The sequence below is a fragment of the Aythya ferina genome (genome assembly GCF_964211825.1).
Source record: "Aythya ferina genome assembly, chromosome: 3".
Taxonomy (NCBI): domain Eukaryota; kingdom Metazoa; phylum Chordata; class Aves; order Anseriformes; family Anatidae; genus Aythya; species Aythya ferina.
The window spans coordinates 11,914,974-11,936,549 of NC_140298.1; the positions used below are offsets into that span (position 1 = coordinate 11,914,974).

The window sequence follows — 21,576 nt, forward strand, 5'->3', positions numbered from 1 at the left end:
TCCGCTGGGAAACTGCTCTTGAAGGCCTCATGTCCACCAGTGCTGGTCATTCTTTAAGCGATGCCTCCTAGAAGCACAAGATCAGGCAATTCCTAAATATCGCAAGTCAGGCAGGCGGGGCAGGAGGCCGGCGTGGCTGACCAGGAACATTCTAATGGAGATTAGGCGGAAACAGAGAGTGTTTCGCTACTGGAAGAAGGGCCAGGCGTCATGGAAAGAATACAGGGATGCTGTTTGTGTTTGTAGGGAGAAAGTTCGAGTGGCCAAAGCACAGCTAGAGTTGAAGCTGGCTGTGTCTGTGAGAGAAAATAAAAAGGGTTTTTTTAGATATGTAAATGGAAAAAGGAGAACTAAAGAATACATAGGGCCGCTCCTTGATAGGGAAGGTCTCCTCACAGACGATGACGTAGGCAAAGCAGAGACGCTTAACGCCTTCTTTGCCTCTGTCTTCAATGCCGATGATGGGCTTCGGGACCCAGGGTGCCCTGAGCTGGAGGACCGGGACGGTGGGGATGACAAACTCCCAACCGACCCTGAACGTGTGCGGGATTTGCTACTCCACCTGGATCCCTACAAGTCCATGGGTCCGGATGGGATTCATCCCCGGGTGCTGAAAGAGCTGGCGGACGTCATCGCGGAACCTCTCTCAATTATTTTTCAACGATCCTGGGAATTTGGAGAGGTCCCGGTAGACTGGAAGCTGGCAAATGTTGTGCCAATTTTCAAGAAGGGTCAGAAAGAAGACCCTAGCAATTACAGGCCTGTCAGTCTCACGTCAGTGCCTGGTAAAATCATGGAGAAGATGGTTCTCAAACTTATTGAGGCGCACCTGGGGGACAAAGCAGTCATTGGTTCCAGCCAGCATGGGTTTGTGAAGGGTAGGTCCTGCCTAACTAACCTGATTTCCTTTTATGATAAGATCACCCCTATGGTGGACCAAGGGAAACCAGCTGATGTGATTTTTTTGGACTTCAGCAAGGCTTTTGACACGGTTTCCCATAGGATCCTACTGGACAAAATGTCCACCATACAGCTAAATAAAAACATCATACGATGGGTGAGCAATTGGCTAACGGGCAGGGCCCAAAGGGTTATGGTAAATGGGGCTGCGTCAGGCTGGCGGGCGGTCACCAGTGGGGTCCCTCAAGGCTCCATTTTAGGGCCGGTACTTTTCAATATTTTTATATACGATCTGGATGTAGGAATAGAAGGTATTTTGAGCAAGTTTGCTGATGACACCAAACTTGGAGGAGTTGTGGACTCGAATGAGGGTGCAAAGGCCTTGCAGAGGGATCTGGATAGGTTGGAGAGCTGGGCGATCACCAACCGCATGAAGTTCGATAAGAGCAAGTGCCGGGTCCTGCACCTGGGACGGGGAAACCCTGGCTGCACGTACAGACTGGGCGATGAGACGCTGGAGAGCAGCCTAGAAGAGAGGGATCTGGGGGTCGTGGTAGACAGCAAGTTGAATACAAGCCAGCAGTGTGCCCTGGCAGCCAGGAGGGCCAATCGAGTCCTGGGGTGCATCAAGCACGGCATCGCTAGTAGGTCAAGGGAGGTGATTGTCCCGCTCTACTCTGCGCTGGTGCGGCCTCACCTCGAGTACTGTGTGCAGTTCTGGGCACCACAGTATAAAAAGGACATGAGACTGTTGGAGAGTGTCCAGAGGAGGGCTACGAAGATGGTGAAAGGCCTGGAGGGGAAGACGTACGAAGAACAGCTGAGGTCACTGGGCCTGTTCAGCCTGGAGAAGAGGAGGCTGAGGGGAGACCTCATCACAGTCTACAACTTCCTCGTAAGGGGGTGTCGAGAGGCAGGAGACCTTTTCTCCATTAACACCAGTGACAGGACCCGCGGGAACAGGGTTAAGCTGAGGCAGGGGAAATTTAGGCTTGACATCAGGAGGGGGTTCTTCACAGAGAGGGTGGTTGCACACTGGAACAGGCTCCCCAGGGAAGTGGTCACTGCACCGAGCCTGTCTGAATTTAAGAAGAGATTGGACTGTGCACTTAGTCACATGGTCTGAACTTTTGGTTAGACCTGTGCGGTGTCAAGAGTTGGACTTGATGATCCTTAAGGGTCCCTTCCAACTCAGGATATTCTATGATTCTATGATTCTATGATTCCTAGCATCGGTCAGCCATGACAAAGCTACATTCCTTGGGCAACAGGCTTCAATCAAGAACATAAGCCAGAGCTCCTGAGAAAAATTACACCACCTTGGAAAGTCACCACCAGAAGAACAAATGTTGTAATAGCAGGGAAGAAGGGTTAAATAGCCTCAGTCTTCACCGCAGCTGGGAACAACTTCAGGAGTGTCTTGCAACCCTGATTAAAAGAACTCAAAAATCAGAGTTAGGGGGTTGAATGGAGACAGCTGTGTGGGATACTCTGGGTGTAGCTGTGGCCCTTGAGCAGATATCTCCTCATGCCCCACATACACGGGTACCAGGGGACTGTCCTGGTGAACCACTCTGGTCTGCCCTATTGAGGGGCATGTGATGGGAGTAAGTACACTCAGCTGATGTGTCCCACCACAAAGAAACACTACTCAGTTGTATCTCACTTGTATCATCAGACAATGATTTCCTTTCAATTTATTTATTTTTTTAAACCAATCACACCACAAGAAATGAGATCTTACGTGTTAGTCATTAAAAAGCTAAGACACTGTGCCTGAAAACGTGTGTGTAATCTTCAAATAGAAAAACAACTCCCCCTTCCACCTCTACGCAATATATACAGTCTTGTGCTACGAGTGCAAGCAAATGAACACTTCCCACTACATACACACATTAACTTTTAGCCAGCAAGAGGGATTATTAAATAATCAGCCATTTATTCAGAACTCAGTGATTTCATCTGCCAAGAATAAATCACAGCTTGTCCAGTTATTTTGATAGAGCTGCTTTGGCTGACAGATAGCAGAAGCAACACGCCGCTTCTCCAAAGACGCTTGCTTTCACGTGTTAGCATCCTAGTAGCAGAGTGACGGTGCTGTGCAAGCTCTATTTCTCTAAATAAAAAGGCACCATCCTGCTAGGATTGCCTTGACCCCCACTTCTGGGCTTGAGGTGGGATCTGCATGGTTAGCATGCTGCATATCTGCAGTGATGTCCTGGCTGAACACACACAGAGAGGTGGGACCACACGAAGGCTCCCTGCTCTTTCACCACTGCCACCAGTAATGGAAACATTTCCAGGTTGCTGACTTTGGAGAATATTGAATTTTTCCTCTTCCCCAGTCAGAGAGAATGCAATCCCATCTGCTTAAATCAGGCTCCTGGTATTAGCTACCTGCCCGCCTTTGTATGTGACCACCTCTCAGACTGAGCAAGCACAGAGGGCAGCCACAAATTTCCTAGAACTGGGGTGTGTGGAAAAAATTAAAAAGCTCTAAAAGCCAGGAAAATAAAATGGACAAACATTGAATTACAAAAATCCTGATAAGGCAGCAGCAAAAGGATTAGGCAGGCTGGTCGCAGTCAGCAACAGTGAAATGTGACACAATAAAAATTCGGTTATTGAGTTAGGACCGCCCTAGGATACAAAAGACTGAAATGAAGGAAAGCTCTGGATTACTTTGTTCTTGAATATTGATTTTTTTTTTTTTTTCAGAAGCATGAAGCATGAAATATTACAGCGATAAGCAGAGATAGGGAAAGAAAAATAACCGAGGAATAGTCTGTAAGGGATTGTTTAAGATGCGCTGAACGAGTAATTCGGTTCAGTCCTAAACATCCCCTGCACCATATTTGCCCACATTCACATTTGTCAGTACGGCTTTAATTATGTTGCAAAAGGACTGGTGCTGGTCCAGAAAGGCAAGAGAGCAGCAGTACGGCTCCCCTTGCTCCCCAGACACCTTCTGTGTTTGCGTGGTCATTCCTCCCACCCCAAAGTCCATCCCCAGCACAGGGCAGCTCTGGGACCAGAGATGCTCTTCCACTGCCCCCAGCACAAATGCAACCACTGGTGCTGCTGTCAATAGGGATATAACTGATACTAAAACTCTGACGGAAAGATGGACCCTCAGCGGGGACCCACGGAAGGGTTATGTTTTTGTTTTTAATTTCACCATATGGCCAGCTGCCACTGCTGTAGGCTGCCCAGGCTGTGTTGCTGGCAGCTAATCAGGCAGCCAGCAGCTTGAATTTTGTGTGCTGGCTGTCAGCCAGTTGCTGATATCCTGGCCCTGCGTGGTCACCAGCTGTGACAGGAGCTTGAGCAGGACCTCTGCATCCCACCTTCCTCCATGCTACCGCAGCACATGTCCCAGAACAAAAGCAAAAACAGAGCAAGCAGAGCTGAGGACGTACATCGTCCCACTTGGGTGAGAAATCAGGTGTCTTCCTGCAACCCCAGCACCCTGGGTAAGCACAGCTCATTTCTCATGACACCTGCAGAAAACCAGTGACCTCAAACAGTATCAGCTGAAATCTCTTCATCCTCAAAAGGTGTTTGCACTGTTTTATTTTTTTTTTCAGAAGTCCAGACACTCAGAAATTGATATTGCTCTGTTTCAAGCAAAAGAAATATATATATATATTTTTTTTTTTTTTTATTAAAAGAAAAAAAAAATAAACCTTTCAGGGAGAAAAGAGAGAGAGGTATTTTCCTGGGAAAAAAAGAAAAAAAATCCATAGCCACACTTCCTAACTAGAGCAGAAAGACCTTCCCTCTCTGCACAGCAGCTCTTTCAGGTAAGATCTCTGCCCATCGCCCTGCTGAACAAATGATTAAATAATAAATAATTCCTGCTTCTTCATGCTTAGAGGATCGGGAATTTTAGAGAAATTGCATAGTGCTTTGAGCCACTTTACTGCTTTGTTAGCACTTCTGCAATCAGGCAGTGAACGAGTGCCAGCGTGGGTCTAAAGGCTGGTGGACCCTCCTCCCCTGAATGCCCAAAGACTTCCAAGCTGGCTCTGCTCACCCCATGCCCTGCACGATGCAGCACCTCCCATTTTATACCATCAGATCGCCATCCCACAGGAAAGGCATCCAGAATACACCATGTCCCTAATTTTTACACTACCAGGAGAATGAGATGCTTTTCCAGGCACACATGGCTCGGCCCTGTGGAAAACCCAGTGCTGTTCATCTGAAGAACAAGCACGTGCAGCTGGTTCGGTGCCTCAGCTCGGGTGCCCACGCTGGCATCCTTTGCAGTGACAGCACTGTTATTTAGCACCCGTTTAACAGAGGTAGGCTGCCAAACACCAAGTTTGTCCTGCTCTCAGTTCTGCATGGTTTTGGTGTTTTTCGGAGCTGTGTTCAGGACCATTCTCAGGGTCTTTTTTGCGCGAACAAAACCAGAAGCATCAGCTTCACTGTCAGCAGCGTGCACTTACATGGATGCTGTTGCCTGGACCCTTTTGGAAGAAAAATAATTGCTGGAAATATCTTCTATTCTGCTTTCTGCCAGCAGAGGGGCAGCCCAGCTTTCTCTCTCACTAGCAATGTAAGAAATCCCTGTTGTAATATCTAGTGCTCATTATCCTTGTTGATAGCTTCCTGATCCTTTGCAATGTATGAGGAAGCTGTAGCAGGAGAGCAAGCACTCACAGCTTCAGTGGATTGGGTTTTAACTCGCTGCTGAGGCTTCCCAAGTCATCTAAACCCTCTATCTCAGGCGCCTTCATTCTCCTGAAAAATGGAAAAAAATAAGCAGTCTGCATCCAAACCTGTCAATGGGGAGAGTCAGCGTGCGTGGGCATAGCTCAGCTCGCCAACAGCCAGTTAGGACAGAAAAGGGATTATTTTCCTCCTCCTCTACAGCTGGGAGAAATCAGGAGCAAACAGACCCGGGCTGTAAAGCAGCACATCATCTAGCAAACAGAGCTACCAACAAAAAGCGCTTTTGCAAAGTTTCTGGTTTGTCACGTTATAAGTGGGAAGCCAGCCTCTTTAATTTTCAGAAAATGTCAAATATTGCCTTCAAAAACTAAAATCTGAGCATGTCAAACACTGCCAGGCTGTACCTCTGGAACTGTGTTAGGTCCTTCCCATGATCCAAACAGGTTGTTTCCAGAGTGCAAAGAGGTGGTGATACTGCAAACTCTGCTGCACTACCATTGCCCCTCGTGGCAGGGAAAGGGGGAGATTGTAGCAAGGTCTGGGAACACGGAAATCTGAGGATAATAAAATTGCACATCATCATGGTGATCGTGGAGTTTTATTGTAGAAGCTAAGACCAAAATCCCACTACAGTTAACATTATCAACCACATCTCTCGTGCAACAAATCTTCACGTGTGCAGCCAGCCCTGAAGAGAGCCACTTAGGCTCCATATGTTGGAAAACCTCTTCAATACGCTTAAGCTGCTGCACTGATTTAACATTCAGCCACATGCAGATGTTTTCCTGCTTCATTCTCCATCCCCACGCCTTCCCCCTCTGAGCACGCCTAGATCACTGTGTATCCCAAAAAAATAAATAAAATCAAAAAAGCTGAATACATCCAAACCCACGATTACACAGTCCCACGGCCAACTACCACAAGTCAGACCGACAAGAACTAGGGGAAAAAATAGAGCTCGAATACCCGTACCAAGTCAAGCCACAATTAATCTGAATAATTTCAAGGGCAGGTCCAAAAGGCACATACCAGCACAAATATTTTGATGATCTCAGTCGAGAGACTCCACCTCTCCCTCTTCAGGGCCGTAAACAAAGTTAGGTCACTGGAAAAACTTCTTGAACTGAAGTACCCCAGCAGCAGAACACGCTCTTCCTTGTGGCTGTAATTATCACAGCTTTTATTTAAGCAAAAAATATTGTAAAAAATGGGATAAAACCAGAATGTTTAGCAGGATTTTTTTTTTTTTTAAGCTAACTTAAAAGCTGAATGTTATCCTTAGGATGCTCTTAAAGCCATTTTGGTAGGATTGTATTAGTAAGAAGAAGGTTGCTTGTGGTGGCGTCACTCTGGAGCAGCTGGAGGGACTTCTGGACGTGGGGACAAGGTGGCGGTGCCTGCGCATCGCCCACACATCCTGCAGCACCCAGCACCCACAACCCGGCTGGCGGCTGTGTGAGAATTTGGAGGAAGAGCTATAATTACATCTCTGCGCCAGTAATTATGTGTATTTCACACAGCTGAGCAGATGTCGTGGGGTACAATAGGTGCTGTGAAGAATACTCATTTATTAAGTAATTTATAGCATAATAATTAACAGCTAATCACTTGCAAGTTAAGATGCTCTGGGAACGGACCCAATTCGCAGTGTGCGCTGCCTCCTTCCAGGAAATCTCGCTGTTTAGACAGTGCTCCTCTGCTGCATCCCAGCAGAGCCCTTGCTTGCACACACACATCTGCAGGTAATAACCGGGTACATGGCAGTGGCGCTAACGAAGAAATCAATCTCTTGTGTGCTGCATCGTGATATCCGTGGGGCAGGGTGGGGAGCACGTGCTGCTGAAGGAAAGGGAGGAAGAGGGTTTTACACCATGATCTGCTGTAGAAGAAAACCACCATCTTCTTTTACAGCTGAGCAGGCTTCATTTCTCTGCCCGGAGGTGGATACAAGCCAGGGGCTTTCCCAGCCTGCAGTGCCCTGCGGTGCCCGTGCTGCAGGGCCCGACCTGCACCTGCTCCAGCAGAGCGGCTCCAGCCCAACTGGGGAGATTTGGGGTAACTCCGAGCCTCCCTTTCAGGGAGCATCCCCTCATTCCTGCATCGTGAGACAAGCCACAGGATACACAGCACTCCCACCGCCTTTTAGTTCTTTGCTCTTGAAGTCACGCCAGTCGCAAAGCTTTTTATCCAGGGGCCTCTCCAAACCGAAATCATTTCCATCACCCTCCCAGTCCCCCGACTGGCTTCATTTTTGAAAAACAGCAATAAGCTGAAGCCATTTTGCCATTTCTCTTGGGTTTCAGCCTTTGTTTCTGTCTTCTGCAATGCAAGCAGAGGCAACTCGCTGTGAGCCCGCAGTGTTGGAGCCTTTCCACCTCCTCCAAGATATAGCCCAGCCCACATGTCCAACAAAACATCCCTTTGCAGTGGTTCTTGTTATTTTTTGCTTTCACTGATGTGCCAGCCATGGCCACCACATGTTCAATGAGATGTCTCACATTCTTTCTTGTTTTTCTGGGGAGGCAGATGGCCATGGATAGGTCTCCCATAGGGAAGTGCCTCCACATCTCCCCTAGCTCTGTGATTTGTATCTGATGCCAGTGCTCTGCAGCTAGGCGAGGCTTCCCCTGCCTGTTTCAAAACCTGGGGAAACATATTAACTTGAAGCATTTTGGAAGAATGAGTTCAACCAGAGCTCGGTGGCTCTCTTTAATAAATTAAAACAAAATAATAAAAAATCAGCTGACATCGGCTGATGCTCCCCCCCAGGACAATCCCAGCCTCCAAGTTAATCACAGGCTCTCCCAAACCTCTGCACGCACTGCAATAGCTCAGCGATAATGCATGTGGGAATGATTCCTGCTGCAAAAAAAAATCGTGCCTCATAGCCCATAAATCCACAGAGTGTGTCATTTCATATGGCCCAGGGCTGCGAACAAGCTGAGTGCTGCACAGAGAGATGACAAATCCATTTTGGATGTCAGAAGCAGAATAGCTTCCAGTCAGTCTCAGCCTGCAATGCAAGAATTCAGATTTACAGACCCAGAAGGTTCACTTTTTGCCTCATTTTATTGTCTATTAATTCGCTCTACAGCAGATGAGAAAGATTTTGGAAGAACAGGTGCCAAGACTCTGAGCTGCAGCAGGGAAAGAAGTCGACCCCTCTCAGTGCAACTCAGGAGAGCAGGCGAGGAGAGGGATGCAGCCCTGGGGCGGGCTGTCCTGCAGCCAGCCAGCAGCCCGTAAGGCAAAGGGGGGCTGCACACAGCTCTTTTGGCCTCGGTGGAAAACAAAAAGCAACCTTCTTTGGGACAGAAAGCAGATGATTTGTAGCAGGAAAACAGTAACACCTACTGCTCGTGATGGGCTTGGTGTTCGGATCGAAATCCTGCTGTGTTTTGCACACTTGTGCAATGTAGATGCTTCCAATAAAACCCTGATATTTCTCCAAAATACAGCAACAGAGGGCTCAGGCTGTCCTGAAAGGGCACCCGTTGGGAGCCTTGTGCCTAGCACACAGTGCAAACTGCTCCTCAAAAACCAGGGGCTGAAAGCAGCACGCACCCTCGCCTCAGACCATGAGCTCCTGGCAGCCAGATCCTCCCCAGCCACCCATTTCTCACTCACACACAGGCGCTGCAGGGTTTCCCTCAGTGGTTTCTAGTGAATTTAAGATGTGTTTGGGAACAGGATGGGGTGGGTAGGTGAAATGCTGGGGACTTTCCCTGCAGCATTAATTATTCCTGGGTTTAAGGGCGAGCTGAGCGGTGCACTGGGTGAAGCAGAGGCAGGCAGAGCTTTGCCCCTCATCCTCATTCCCTGGAAGACCCCCAGCCTCCAAACCTCCACCTGGGAGCTGCCCATGGATGGAGGAGGACAGGCACCTGCAGGGCCTCCTTCATGGAGCCAAGGGGTGAAAAGGGGAGAAGGTGCCCAGCCAAATCCTGCTTTAGCCCTAATTTTGTACAGGATGAGCTCTAAGAGGGACTCAACCCAAGGCTACAAGGTGGAGAGATGGCCAAAGATACAGTTGTGTTTTTCCCAACCTTTACTGTCCAATTTTATGCGGGCTGGAGAAATTTGTTTCCCAGCAACGAGGACAGTATTATTTTAGCCCTCGCTTTGTTCTTTGACCTCGTTGAGGAAACAACCGCACTCCACAAAAATACAGACCCGCTAATGGCTTCCTTCTCTTTATGATGGAAAATTACACACGCTTATCTGCCTCCTACGGAGACACTCGCAATCAATTCCCTGCTATTTGCAACATACTTTGAAAACCACACATATAGAAAACGCTCTGTGAGAGCTGATAGCCATGTGTCAGGCAAACCAAGCAACAAGCAGGGCCTTTTGGGGAGATTGGTTTGCACCTGGTATCTAAACCTGGACAGCACCAATGCCAGCTGGGGTCGGGGAGTCTGTTCTGCAGGCAGGAGCCCCATCAGCACCAAATAACTGGGATGAGGCTGCTCTCAGAGGGCACACAAGCAAACATCTTCCTTGAGCTGCAGCAGGGAGCAGCCCCCTCCAGCTGTACCCCACATCTGGCAGCCCCTGCACAGGGCCAGCCCAGTAGAGCAGCCGGTGAGAGGCTTTCAGTGGCGGACACTGCCCTCCAGTGGGACATTTGCCACCACACCATCGACATGCCTTCCCCGAGAGAAACACCAAGGTTATTCGAATTAAAAAATAAAAATAAAATAAAAAATAAAGAACTGAAACGAAGATGGAGAAGTCACAACCCCAGACTTGGGGACACAACTGCACTTGATTGCCAGCGAGGAGGATAGGGTGGTGGGTGTTGCTGTTTGCAAGTGGCTGCTCAGCATCCAGGATTCACAAAAGCACAAAAAGTGTTGTCCCCATTGCTCAAAAAGAGCAGAAGACTTCCCAAAACCTTACAGTCAAGCCCTAGCATGTTTCTCACCCATGGTGCAAGAAGTTGAGAATTTGGTCATGGCTTCAGTCTCGCCCTGGCTTCCTGCAGAGCTCTGCAGGATGGGCAGAGGAAAGGAGGCAAAAACAGAGTGCAGGTGCAAGATTAATTAATTCCTTAAATTAAGTAGCAAGACATTTTATTCCTTATTTTTTTCTTAAAAAAAATAACATTTATTTTTCCATGTACTGACACATCCACACAAATCTCAAGAAGAGAACATGGGAGAGGACAGAGTGCTGTGAGCAAGCGTCTAAAAGTCATAAATAGTAAGACAAAGACGACTGTGAGAGAGGTGTTTGTCCACAAAAGACACAAGGAGGGGCCACGTAGCCGAGGAAGACAGGACCACCAGCAGGGTGTCAGGGCCCCCCTAGAGCGGGGGGGACTGCTCCAAGAAGACGGGATAAGCCTGCCCAGGGTGGGCACGGGCCCCCCACAGCCACTCCGGGGGCCTGGCCCTCAGCTTCAGCTGGAAGGGGTCGAGGCGCAGGCAGTCCTCCAGGTCCTGCAGCTCCATCACCGGTTCCTCCGCAGGCCTCTCTGGTGGCTCCTCAGGCCCCGGGTCCCTCCTGGGGCGCTGTCCCCAGCATTTTGCCCCACACATGGCTGCGGTAGCCACCAGCGTCACCAGGCAGGCCATGATGGCCGCCCCCACCAGGATGTCACCATGTCGGAGCAGGAAGCCCATCCCTGACAGAGAAGGTCCACAGCCTCAGCGGTTGGGCCTGGAGGTGCACCTCCAGTGGGGCCACCATCCCCAGCCACCCTCATTGTTGCTTCCAGGGCAGAACATCCCTCCCAAAACCCTGTCCCAAAGAAATATTTGGGCCATGAGGTAGTGGTTTCCCAGCAGAGCCATCACTGAAATCATGTGTGGCTGCATGGAGGCTGGGCAGCCTGCTGCCACCCCCTGCAAACCCCAAAGGCCCCCCTCCTTCACCCCAGACATAAAGGTGCATTTAAGAAATATTAATATAATGCAATACCTAACTGATCTGGACAGGCTCAGACTGCACAACTGGTTAATGAATTTGGAGCTGAGAGGATGGAAGATGAACATGAGCTCAGCCAATTTTTTTTTCCATCTTGAAGCCACTTCCAGTTTTGCAAGGATGAGGAGGCATTTTGGTAAAGTAGCAGTGTTTTAAATGGGTACTGCAGAATACTGGTGTATTGCAGGCTGGGAGGCCCTATTACTCTACAAGATGGGATCAGCCAGCCCTGATTACAGTTAAGCACCACAAGCCATCTGGGTAGCCTTGTGCTCAATTTTTTTTGAGGAGCACTAGGGGTAACACTGGGAACATCACCATCCTTCTTGCCAAGACCCACAGTGTGACAGGACATCGATCACAAGGCAGCCCCAGCAGTGACCAGGCTTACTGATCACTGCACTGTAGCAGAGGTAAACCCTAGATCACTCTTGACCACACTCTGCTTCAAGCTCCAGGCAGCCAACACAAGGAGAAGCAGAAGATCTGGGGGAAATAAAGGCTCGCACATGCCTAATTTTAACCCTGCAGCAAGAAAAGTAGCAAAGAGTGGGGAGAGAAACTAATCCTAATAGAGAGGTCATATTTAGAAGTACCATAAACAGAGCACAGCCAAACACCTCAGCTGTCATCAGCAATTAGCAGCATAAACACCAGGTTCAAGCACCGGCTGCTGCATCCACCCACTAGTCCCAGGGCACACAGGCTTCACTGACAGCTTCCACCCACACCCAAGGAGGGTTTGGTAAAGCTCAGTCAAGCTTTCAGGAGCCTGTGGGAGGCAACTCACTTAATTAAACCCAGCAAGCAGTGATACTTCCACCTGACACAGTTAACTGATGTAGGTCACCCCTTGGATGCCTGTCTAGGCTCACCTCTGATAACTGATGCCTTTAGAGCCTGCATGGGATGAGGTAAAGGCAGTTTGTCCTTCAAGTACAAGGCTCACCTCCTGACTTCGATACCTGGCCTCAGTTTCTGAGAGGACTGCATAGTTCCCTGGTCTGCACACAACTCATACAGAGATGCTCCTGAATCTAGGGCTGGAAGCATTCTTTTGCCTACAGGAACATCCAGCTGCAAAGTGCCTGACAGATGTTATCTATTTTTCCCCACTCCTAAAGCCACTGTGCCAGCAGCAGTGCTATTTTTAAGCATCAGATGTAACACCTGATAGCAAAGGCACAGCTGGTTGGACCCCAGTCAAGGTAACACATGGCACGAGCTGGCATATAGGAGCCCTCTGAAGGGCAGGCAGCTACTGAGGATGCTGCACAAGTGACTTGTGCATCCATGCAGCACGTTCACACCATCTCTGCACACGTGATCATGCACCCTCATTCCCCAGCACTATCACCACAGAGAGATGCAAAAGAAAGCAGAGCACAAGAGCGATACTGTGTCCCCTACCTGATGCAGGAGCACGGACACACAGCGTGCCAGATTTCGTGGGAGAACGGTCCTCGTAGCCCTTCTTGCAGCGGCACAAGTAGGTGCCCACACCATTGAAGCACTCTGCCTCCTCCCCACACAGGCTGACTCCCGAGCTGCACTCGTTCACATCTGACAGGGAATAGGTGCCATGAGGCACACGAGGCTTGGCACACAAGGGCCCTGCAGCCAGCCCGAGACACCCACCTTCCACCAGCAGCGAGACCAGCTGCAGCTTCTCCACCCCCACCGAGGCACCGAGCAGCTCTTCCAGCTGGGAATGCAGGAGCAGGGACACATTTCTCTCCTGGGGCTTCAGGTGAAGCCAGAAGGTGAGCAGCAGGCTGGCATTGCTCGTCCTGCAGGTAGGGAGAGCCCAGGGTGAGGCAGGAGGAAAGCATCACCGCCAGGCCCTGCCATGAAATGCAGGCCTTCCACTCTTTAGTGCAGAGTCACTGTGCTGCAGGCTCTTGCAATGAGTGTTTGTGGCAAGAGACTGCTTTGCTGGAGGAGAATGAGGAGCACCACAGGTTACGGAGGTGCCTGCCGAGTGGGTGGCACACCAATAACCCTACCTTTTGACTTCCTTTAACTTTATTTCATTGACTCTGTTGGCAGAGAGTTTCAGGTTCTGCTGGATCTGAAAACAAGAGCAAACAGTGATGATTCAACATTTGGTGGGCACAGATATGGCATCAAGCTTGCTTTTCTCAGTCCTCTATCCCCTCTTGCTCTTACCCTTCACAGACTGCTCAGGACACATTAAGCATCCCATTGCCTCATGCTCTGAGCCTTTTCTCTAGGATATTGCTAATGGCACCCATCTGCCTAGCTTCAGCCCAACTCCAAGCACACAAGGTGATTTGAGAAGGGCAACAATGACCCCAGGTAAGCATTTGGGCACTAACCCACAGGTGTATACCATTCAGCTTTCTCGAGCAGGCAGCAGGCTAAACCCTACACACACAGAAGGCAAGATCAGGTGAAGACTTGGAATCATGCAAGTCCTGCCCCTACTGGGCTCTGACCTGAAGCTGTCCCATTTCTAGAAGCAAGTTGCAACCCTTGGTTGGTTGCAGCCCTGTCTCTGCAGCGCTTCTCTGCTGCCTTGTGATGGCTGTAGCAGCTGATGCCAGCCCCTGCAGCCGGGCACCCTGCCAGGGCATCAGCCTCAGCTGGTGACCAGCACAAGCAATTCAGATGCCAGCTCATCACATGGCATTAGCAGAAAATCCCTGGGGTGAAGAGCAGGACATGATCTCCAGTAGCTGAGCATTTGGGACATAACATTTGATTTTCCATCCCCACACCCAGACTTACGTGGTTCTTAATGGACTTTAAAAGATCTTTTCTGAGCTCATTTCCACCAGGAGAGATCCACTCCTTGTGCTTGATTTCAGTTGTTACTTCAAACAGCACATCTACCAGAAGAAATAACATCTGAGCATGTTTAAGTCAAACAGGCTCTTAAACTTAGCACCAGATAATGGCAATAGCACAACAGCTACACAAATACATCCTCATTGTAGTGCCACATGGGTGTTTCCAGATGCTGTGCATCAGGTAGAACAGGCTGGTGATGAACGGGTCAAGGCTAACCTCAACTAATGCCCAGTGCTGAATCCTGGAATCGATCTTGGAGCAAAGAGCACACAAAGCATTAACATGCATTTGATTGCATTCAAACTTCCTCAGCAATCACCTTTCCCAAAGCTATCTCCGTAATTTACAATAGCCTAAAAGCCCTCCTCTCTCACCCATCTGTTTGGGATCAGCTTAGATAAACAGCTGTGGTCTGGCTGAATCCAGGCTAGCACAGACTTGCCAGAGCCTGTTGTTTAAAAGCTTATTTATTCAGCAATATTTCTCCTGTTCAAAGCACAGCCCCCTTCTGCACTGATTCCTCTTTGCAAGCTCTTTCTGGGGCTTGCTGTGCTACCCAAGCCTGGTTCTGTGCTTAGCTGCTGCTCCCATGGGCAGGTTGTGCTGTTCTCCCCAGTCTGAGGAGTGAGGCTCCTGAGCCAGGCAGTCCTGAGACACCCGTGTGAGTGTGTTTGAGGAAGTGAGGACAGAATCCACTCATTTAACTTAGAAAAAGTAAACTTTAAAAGAGCCAACAACCAATTCTGGAACCACCCAACATTTCTGCCAGCTTCAGCATGTGAGCTCAGCTTTCTCCAGCACAAAGTGCTGTCCAAATGCCCACTGGTGAGGAGCACCCCACACTCCCCTCAAAGTTTCACGAGCAGACGATACCCACACACAGCACCACCCAGCACACCAGACTTTGGGCAGTGCTTGAAGACCTGCCTGAAGCCTTTGCATCACTCACCGCCTGGATGGTGCAGGGACTGCAGGGCTGTACCGTTCTCCAGGGATGCCAGGACAGAAGCCAGATCTGTGAGAGCAGGGAGAAGAGTCAGGCTGCTGACCTCTGCCCACTGGCAAGGGGGAATAAAAAGTAATCTACCATCAACTCCTAAACTTTAATGGGGGATGAGTGTCATTTTCCTCCTCCCCCCTTTAAATTCTGGAGCTCAGACCGTTCTGACAGCTAGGAGCATCATCCCATAGGTGCCTATGATACAGCAGATAACCCTGTGGTGTCTTCCCCGTGTGGAGTGCTACCACACGGACCAGTGGAAGGGAACAGATGAATCTACAACATGCAATAAAAGCCTCTCGAGAGTGCTCCTTCTCTGGAAATGGACGCTGGACAATGTTGGGCATCAGTTCAACCACAAATAACCCACAAAATGCCTTACCAAAGATGTCTTCGTGTCTTCCCTGTGGTGACACCATACCTCCAGCAGTCACACCAGGAGAGGGATGGAGAGGAGAAGGTTGTGTAGTTGTGTTTAGTGGTGGCTTTTCCAGCGTTGGCAGGTGATGTATGGTGACCGCCTCTGCTGCCAGTGTGCCACGGGCCTGACCCAGGTTAGAGAAGTCAGCAGAGATGCCTGCAGTGCTGCTGGGCACCTCTGAAGGTGGGACACCAGATGAGCTACGTGGGGCTACAGTGACTGGAGCAGATAGCAGCCCTGCATCCCCCTTTGCAGCCTTCAAGGATGGTTGCTCAGCTGCACACCCAGCATCGCCTCTGGCTGGAGCCACCAACATATCACTGGGTTCTCCCCTCTCGGTGCCACCATCCTGAAGGCTCCTTCCCATCTTGGTGTCATCCTGCAGCTCACCACGTTTGTCCAGGCTAGCGCCAGGCTGGGCACCTTCTGCAAGGTCAGGAAGGTGTTGGTCTTCTTCATCCGAGCTTGTGAACTCAGGCTTGATCCTGTCCGCAGGAGGCACAGCTGATGGGCTCGGAGAAGCTCCCAGCATGGGCAGGAAGCCTTTTGTTACCGCTGTCCTCCAGCTCTCCTGAACAGGCTCTCTGGGAGCCATCACCTCATTTGAAGAACCCGCAGCTTCATCATCTCCAAATACATAATACTGTCCCTTAAAATGTTTGTACTCACTGCTTCGGGAGCCGCCCCCTGACAAAAATAACACGTGGACCATGGTGGCTCGCGTAGCAAAGATCAGAGTGCCTCGGTTGTGGCAGGCGTACACGACTTTGGTCTCCACGCTTGAGAGCACCCCCTGGAAAATCATCTTGTCCTGATTCTTCCCGCAGCCTTCGCTCCCCTGAAAGCCCTGGACGTAGATGACAACGTGCTTCTGGGGGCCTGCCCAGATGGTCCAGTTGCACCAGATGTTGGCTTTAATGTCACCATGCTGGGGGAGGTGAAACATCCCAGACCTACCCCGAAGGACGACGTGGCAGCTCCTGGCAGGGACGTACTCTGTCGCCCAGGGCAGCCCCAGCTCTGGCACATTACAGAGAGGGAACACCATCAGTGGTTGTTATACACACCAAGGCACAGATATTAGGCTTTTAGGAGTTACAGCAGAAGAGGTCCTGTTTTAAACCACCTCCTGCTGGGAGGTTCCTGGAGCTCCAGCCCCCAGAGCCCCATCTCTGCCCTGCAAACAACACTGAGCTGAGGGACCTGGCCGCTCTGCATGCCTCCCCACAGCCCTTCCAGCCTCAGAGAGCTTGAGCTACATGTTTTTAATCCTAAAAGAGGCTTGGCCAACAAGACTGCTCTGTTGGAAGCACCCACAGGCAGCTGGGGTCTTGGCTGCCAGGCTGGGGCTGCAGGTGACAGACACCCCCTCCAATCCTAAAGACATCTCACAGCAAGACACAAGCACTCAGAGACCTACCAGCATGTTGCTGCCGCTGTCCTCCTGGTATCAGTGTCTTTCTGGACACGGGATCATTGTAGGGCTGCTGCAGCTCCTGGCCTCGCAGCACTCTTTGTCCCTGCAGATCCACAGGAGGGCTGGAGGGACGATGGCTCAAGGAGGCATTTCCCTGCTCACCAGCACCCGCTCGGAGGCCTTCCGTGGTTTTCTGCATGTTAAATCCCCCAAGGAGGGTGGCAAAAGCCAGTCGGTCACTGGATGCTGCTGTGGTGTTGTGATCTCCCCTCGCCCCCCAGGTGCCACCCCATAGCCACAACTCACCTGGTGCTGGGGACAAGGAAGGCGTGTGACAGACCTCAGCCTGGGGATGGAGGACACAGAGGGACCTCTGGCTGGAAATCCTGCAAGAGATGGGGTTTCTTCTCGCTGGCCACCCTCTTCCAGCACCCGTTTGCTCATCTCAAGGCCAAGGGGGCCGGGGGACACCTCTGCACGCAGCGCGGGGGCTGCTGATGGGTGGTGGGGCGGTGATGGGGAGAAATCCTCCTGTCCTCCAGGGCTGGCTGGTGGGGTCTCTGCCCTTCTCCTGGCAGGATCCAAACCCAGAGCTGCTGCTGGAGGTGAGTCCACCCTGGAGACAGCCTCTGCTTGTGAAGAAAGAGAATCCTTGGGGGAGAAATTGCCAGATCCAAAGCCTGCAGGGACGTGGTCGGGGTGGGAGAGGGCTGGTGTGGGGAATTTCCTTATTTCCAGGGGAGAAATACCCATCAGCTTCGCGTGCTGCAGGCTGGTCTTCCCCAGGTCGGGTTGAGTTGTGGACAAACCCTCAAAACTGCTTTGGCTTCTCTCAGGTGGCAGCTGCGAGCTGTCCCTCCTCACAGCATCATACGGGGTACTCAGGCTTGGCACCAGGCCCTTTGCAAGGCCACCAGCACCACCCCTCACTGCTCCGTGGCTTTTGTCCTCCTCCTGGCTCTTATTCTCCTCCAAACCAGCTGCACCCAGCCCCTGGTACGTGGTGATACCAACAGTGCCTTTACTTTCCCTTCTACCAGGGGACAGAGCCCGTGAGCGAGCAGCTACGTCCAGGTGAGCAGTGTGTGTTGGTTTAGTAGTGGGCTGGGGGCTGCCCACATCTCCCAGCCTCAGGGTAGGCTGCAGGACGGACAGATCACCCTCCTGACCCATGTCTGTGGGCTGCAGAAAAGGCTCTGCTCCCTGCAAGGCTCTGAGCAGAGGAGTTTCCAAAGGCACACTTGAAAACCCACTGACATCTCCACTCGTGGCAGGACCCCGCTCTGCAGCAGGGCTCCCACACTGATCCTCCTCGCAGGGCCTTGTGCCTGCTGGTTGCTCAGGCCCCGGCACATGAGATTTTGTTTCCAGGAGTGGGATCTCTGTGCCTCTGAGCCCATCAGGGCTTCCTGCAGGGCCTCTTCCCCGCGGGGACACGCCGTGCAGCACCGCAGTCACACCAGAGCTCTCGGTGCGATCTGTGCTCGCCAAGCCCAGCACGTCCCTGGGGTCTTCAGCCCGTCCAGGCTCAAAAACACCACCTGGTTGGGGAAGCTCTGGAGATAGAGTTCTGGGAATTGAAGCACCGCTGGAGGGAGATCTGCCTTTCTCATCCTGGAAGGTGAAATACTTCCCTTTGAACCGTGCGTCCCTGCAGTTTGGCACGTACCTCTTCAGCAGCACAACACGGACAGCCTGAGCAAAGGTGGCGAAAACGTGCATCTCCTTCTTCCAGCAGGCATAAACCACGCTGTTCTCCACCAGTGAGGAAACCCCTTCGAAGAGGATCTTGTCCTCATTTTTGTTACAATCTTCCTTAGTGGTAAAGCCCTGGATGTAAATTACGATATGCTTCCTGGAGCCTGCCCAGATGGTCCAGTTGCACCAGAAGTTGATCGGAGAATCGCTGCAATATGCGGGAGGAGAAAACTCCCCGTGGGCATCCCTCAGGACCCTGTGGCAGCTTCTCATAGATGCGTATGCCTTTACCCACGGAAACTCTGCCCCTGCAAGACAAAAAGGGACAACCTCGAGTTGTCCTCCATCCCCACCTCCCAGAGAGTTACTAGCCCTTACTTCCACCCTGGAGAAGGGAAAAAGGAGAGCAGGAGCTTGGGGATGAATGCTCAGACAGCCACAGAGCCCACAGGCAGTGCTGTCCTGAAGGCATCTTCACCCCCTTTCACTTCAAGGCTTCAGCCAAGCAAAAAGCCCTCACAGGCTCAGTAGGATGAGCAACGCTAACATCCCACTACAGCTAACTTAGCCCTCAAAACGGGGAATGCTTTCCCTCGGGTAGCCAGAACCACAGCATTTTCCAAAAAATGCTACCTCCAAGCTAGAAGAACCACTAGCAATAGGTTTGCCCTGCAGGAGCAGGGTTCAGATTTGGATTGAGCTCCTGCTATGTGCTTTAATTGCCCCCCAACAGCAACTTGCTACAGCACAGTGCTCCTGCCCAGGGGTCCAGGTTTTGCAGCTTGAAACACAAGTATAAGAGTTAAATCTTACCTGGCTTCACATCCTGATCCTCCGGGCAGGATCCACATGCCTATGAAGAAAACACTCTTACTGCACACCCAGCTGCCAGCATCTGCACTGGTGCAGCCCAAGGCAGGTAGCCAAGAAGCAGCGAGCCCACCCAGAGCCCCCACCACCTCCCTTCTCCCTGCAGCAACAAGTGATGCCTGCTCCCCACCTCCAACACCAGCAGCATTACCCAGTTCATGCTTTCAGGCCGTGATCAACACAATAACAGCCCCAAAAGAGGGTCAGGGCATCCCCCCATCACTCACCCCCGGGGCAGCATCAGCAGCCCCGCATGGGGGGCTCAGCAGCCTCCTGGGTGCTGGTCCCCACGCCAAGGGCACCAGGGCAAGGAGCACCAGGAGGGGCAAAGGCTTCATGGCAGAAGGCTCACACCATTAAAACAAGACCCCCCAAAAAAACCTAAAACACTTCTTCCTCCCTAAGACAACCCAGGAGACTTCCCCCAGGCACAGCAAATGCTGCAGCCCCTCTCTGATATATGCACTCATAGTGCCTGGCCACCCGCCTGACTGCAATTAGCTCGTCAGGGACAAGCCAGCTGTCCCTCGTTAGAGGTCGGCCTCACAGCTTTCCTCCTTCCCTCCGTGTTTGGAGAGCAGGCACCTTCCTTTTGTAGGGTGTTGGAAACCGGAGTCAAGGCATCGATGTTGCTTGTGGCGTGACCTCGAAGCAGAGCCCAGCTTGCTTCATCTCTCCGCAATAATAATAATAAAAAGGGATTAAAGTACTGGGGGGAGAGCACCCTCGTGTAAAACCATCTCCATTCCATTTTAACCAGCTTTGGCTGGAGTCTGTGATTTCCCAACACTCAGTGAAACAAGGGAAAGTGCCTCAAAAGACGAGGCTCCTCTCGATGTCTGTGCTGAGTGAGGCAGAAAGCAAACAGCCCAGGTGATGATGTGCAAATTATGGGATGCTTCGAGTTCTTTCAGCCTAGCTTGTCATTAGGGGCAACGCAAAGAAGGCAATTAGGCTGTCTGATGTACAGCTTTGACAACATAGCCTTTAAAATGTCAGTCATAATTTAGTACCAGAAAAAAATAAAATAAAATAAAATCCTTTCTTCTTCTAAGTTGTCACATCTTGGCAGGCTGGTGTAGGCTTTCTCCCACGGCAGTGTGTTTGCATTTACAGCATCCCAAATGTCTCCAGAGCCCTGCTGGGTCCCGCTGCAGCCTCCCCTTACTGGCCTGGGCATCTTGCACCAGGCTTTAGCCCCTGGGGAGAAATCCTGAAGGGGCTGAACGGGATCGTGGGGCTCTGTTTGTTGTCAATTTGCTGGTACATAAATATTTGGGTAATTTTAGAGGGCTAGGGGTTGTTTTTTTTGTGTGTGGTAGGCGTTTCTGTATGGGCTTCCTCCTGCTTGCAGCTCTCCTACGTACATCTACCCTGCTGTCATTTATAAAGTGGCGTAATCCTGCCGAGTTTAGGAGAAATTGATTTACCTTCTGCCTCCCCCTAGCGATTGCATTTGGGCACGAAGGGAGAGGGAAAGTCAAGCTCGACAGAACTTCTCTAATCCTCTTTATAAAACCAAAGTAAGCAAACGCATTGTGTGCGTCTCTTACCTGTGATTCCCATCCCTCTTGCACAGCAAAAGTAACAGGAAGAAAAGAGGTAAAGAAGGAAAAGAAGCTGGGGCTTCCCTCAGCTCTCTCCCAAGAAATAACTGGAAGGTCTGGAGAAAAAAAAAAAAAAAAAAAAAAAAAAAAAGTGAGGTGGATGGGAGCTAAAAGCCCAGCTCTGAGGGTCAGTGGAGCGATGCTGATGGGAGAAATGCCAACGCTGCCCACAGAATCCAGCTGTGAAGACAAAAGCAAAAACAAAAGGCAAAAGGCAAAAAGGCAAAAACAAAGA

At 50.8% G+C, this 21,576-nt stretch overlaps 1 protein-coding gene and 1 long non-coding RNA gene across 2 annotated transcripts; both read right to left on the minus strand.

Moving 5' to 3' along the window:
* Positions 1-5,264: 5,264 nt before the first annotated feature.
* On the minus strand, positions 5,265-6,961 carry LOC311434658. The gene is made up of 3 exons (XR_014691629.1): positions 6,610-6,961; positions 5,985-6,134; positions 5,265-5,649 (listed from the first exon to the last, which is right to left on the minus strand). It is a non-coding gene; the product is annotated as an uncharacterized lncRNA (long non-coding RNA).
* Positions 6,962-10,388: 3,427 nt separating this feature from the next.
* LOC311435194 (uncharacterized protein) lies at positions 10,389-20,184 on the minus strand. The gene is made up of 11 exons (XM_084515921.1): positions 19,962-20,184; positions 19,678-19,717; positions 17,473-19,172; positions 17,170-17,359; positions 15,711-16,769; positions 15,278-15,343; positions 14,266-14,366; positions 13,521-13,585; positions 13,153-13,304; positions 12,925-13,077; positions 10,389-11,212 (listed from the first exon to the last, which is right to left on the minus strand). The coding sequence occupies exons 1-11, from the start codon at positions 20,070-20,072 to the stop codon at positions 10,893-10,895; spliced, it is 3,957 nt and encodes a 1,318-aa protein (XP_084372047.1). The 5' UTR covers positions 20,073-20,184; the 3' UTR covers positions 10,389-10,892.
* Between the last annotated feature and the right edge of the window lie 1,392 nt (positions 20,185-21,576).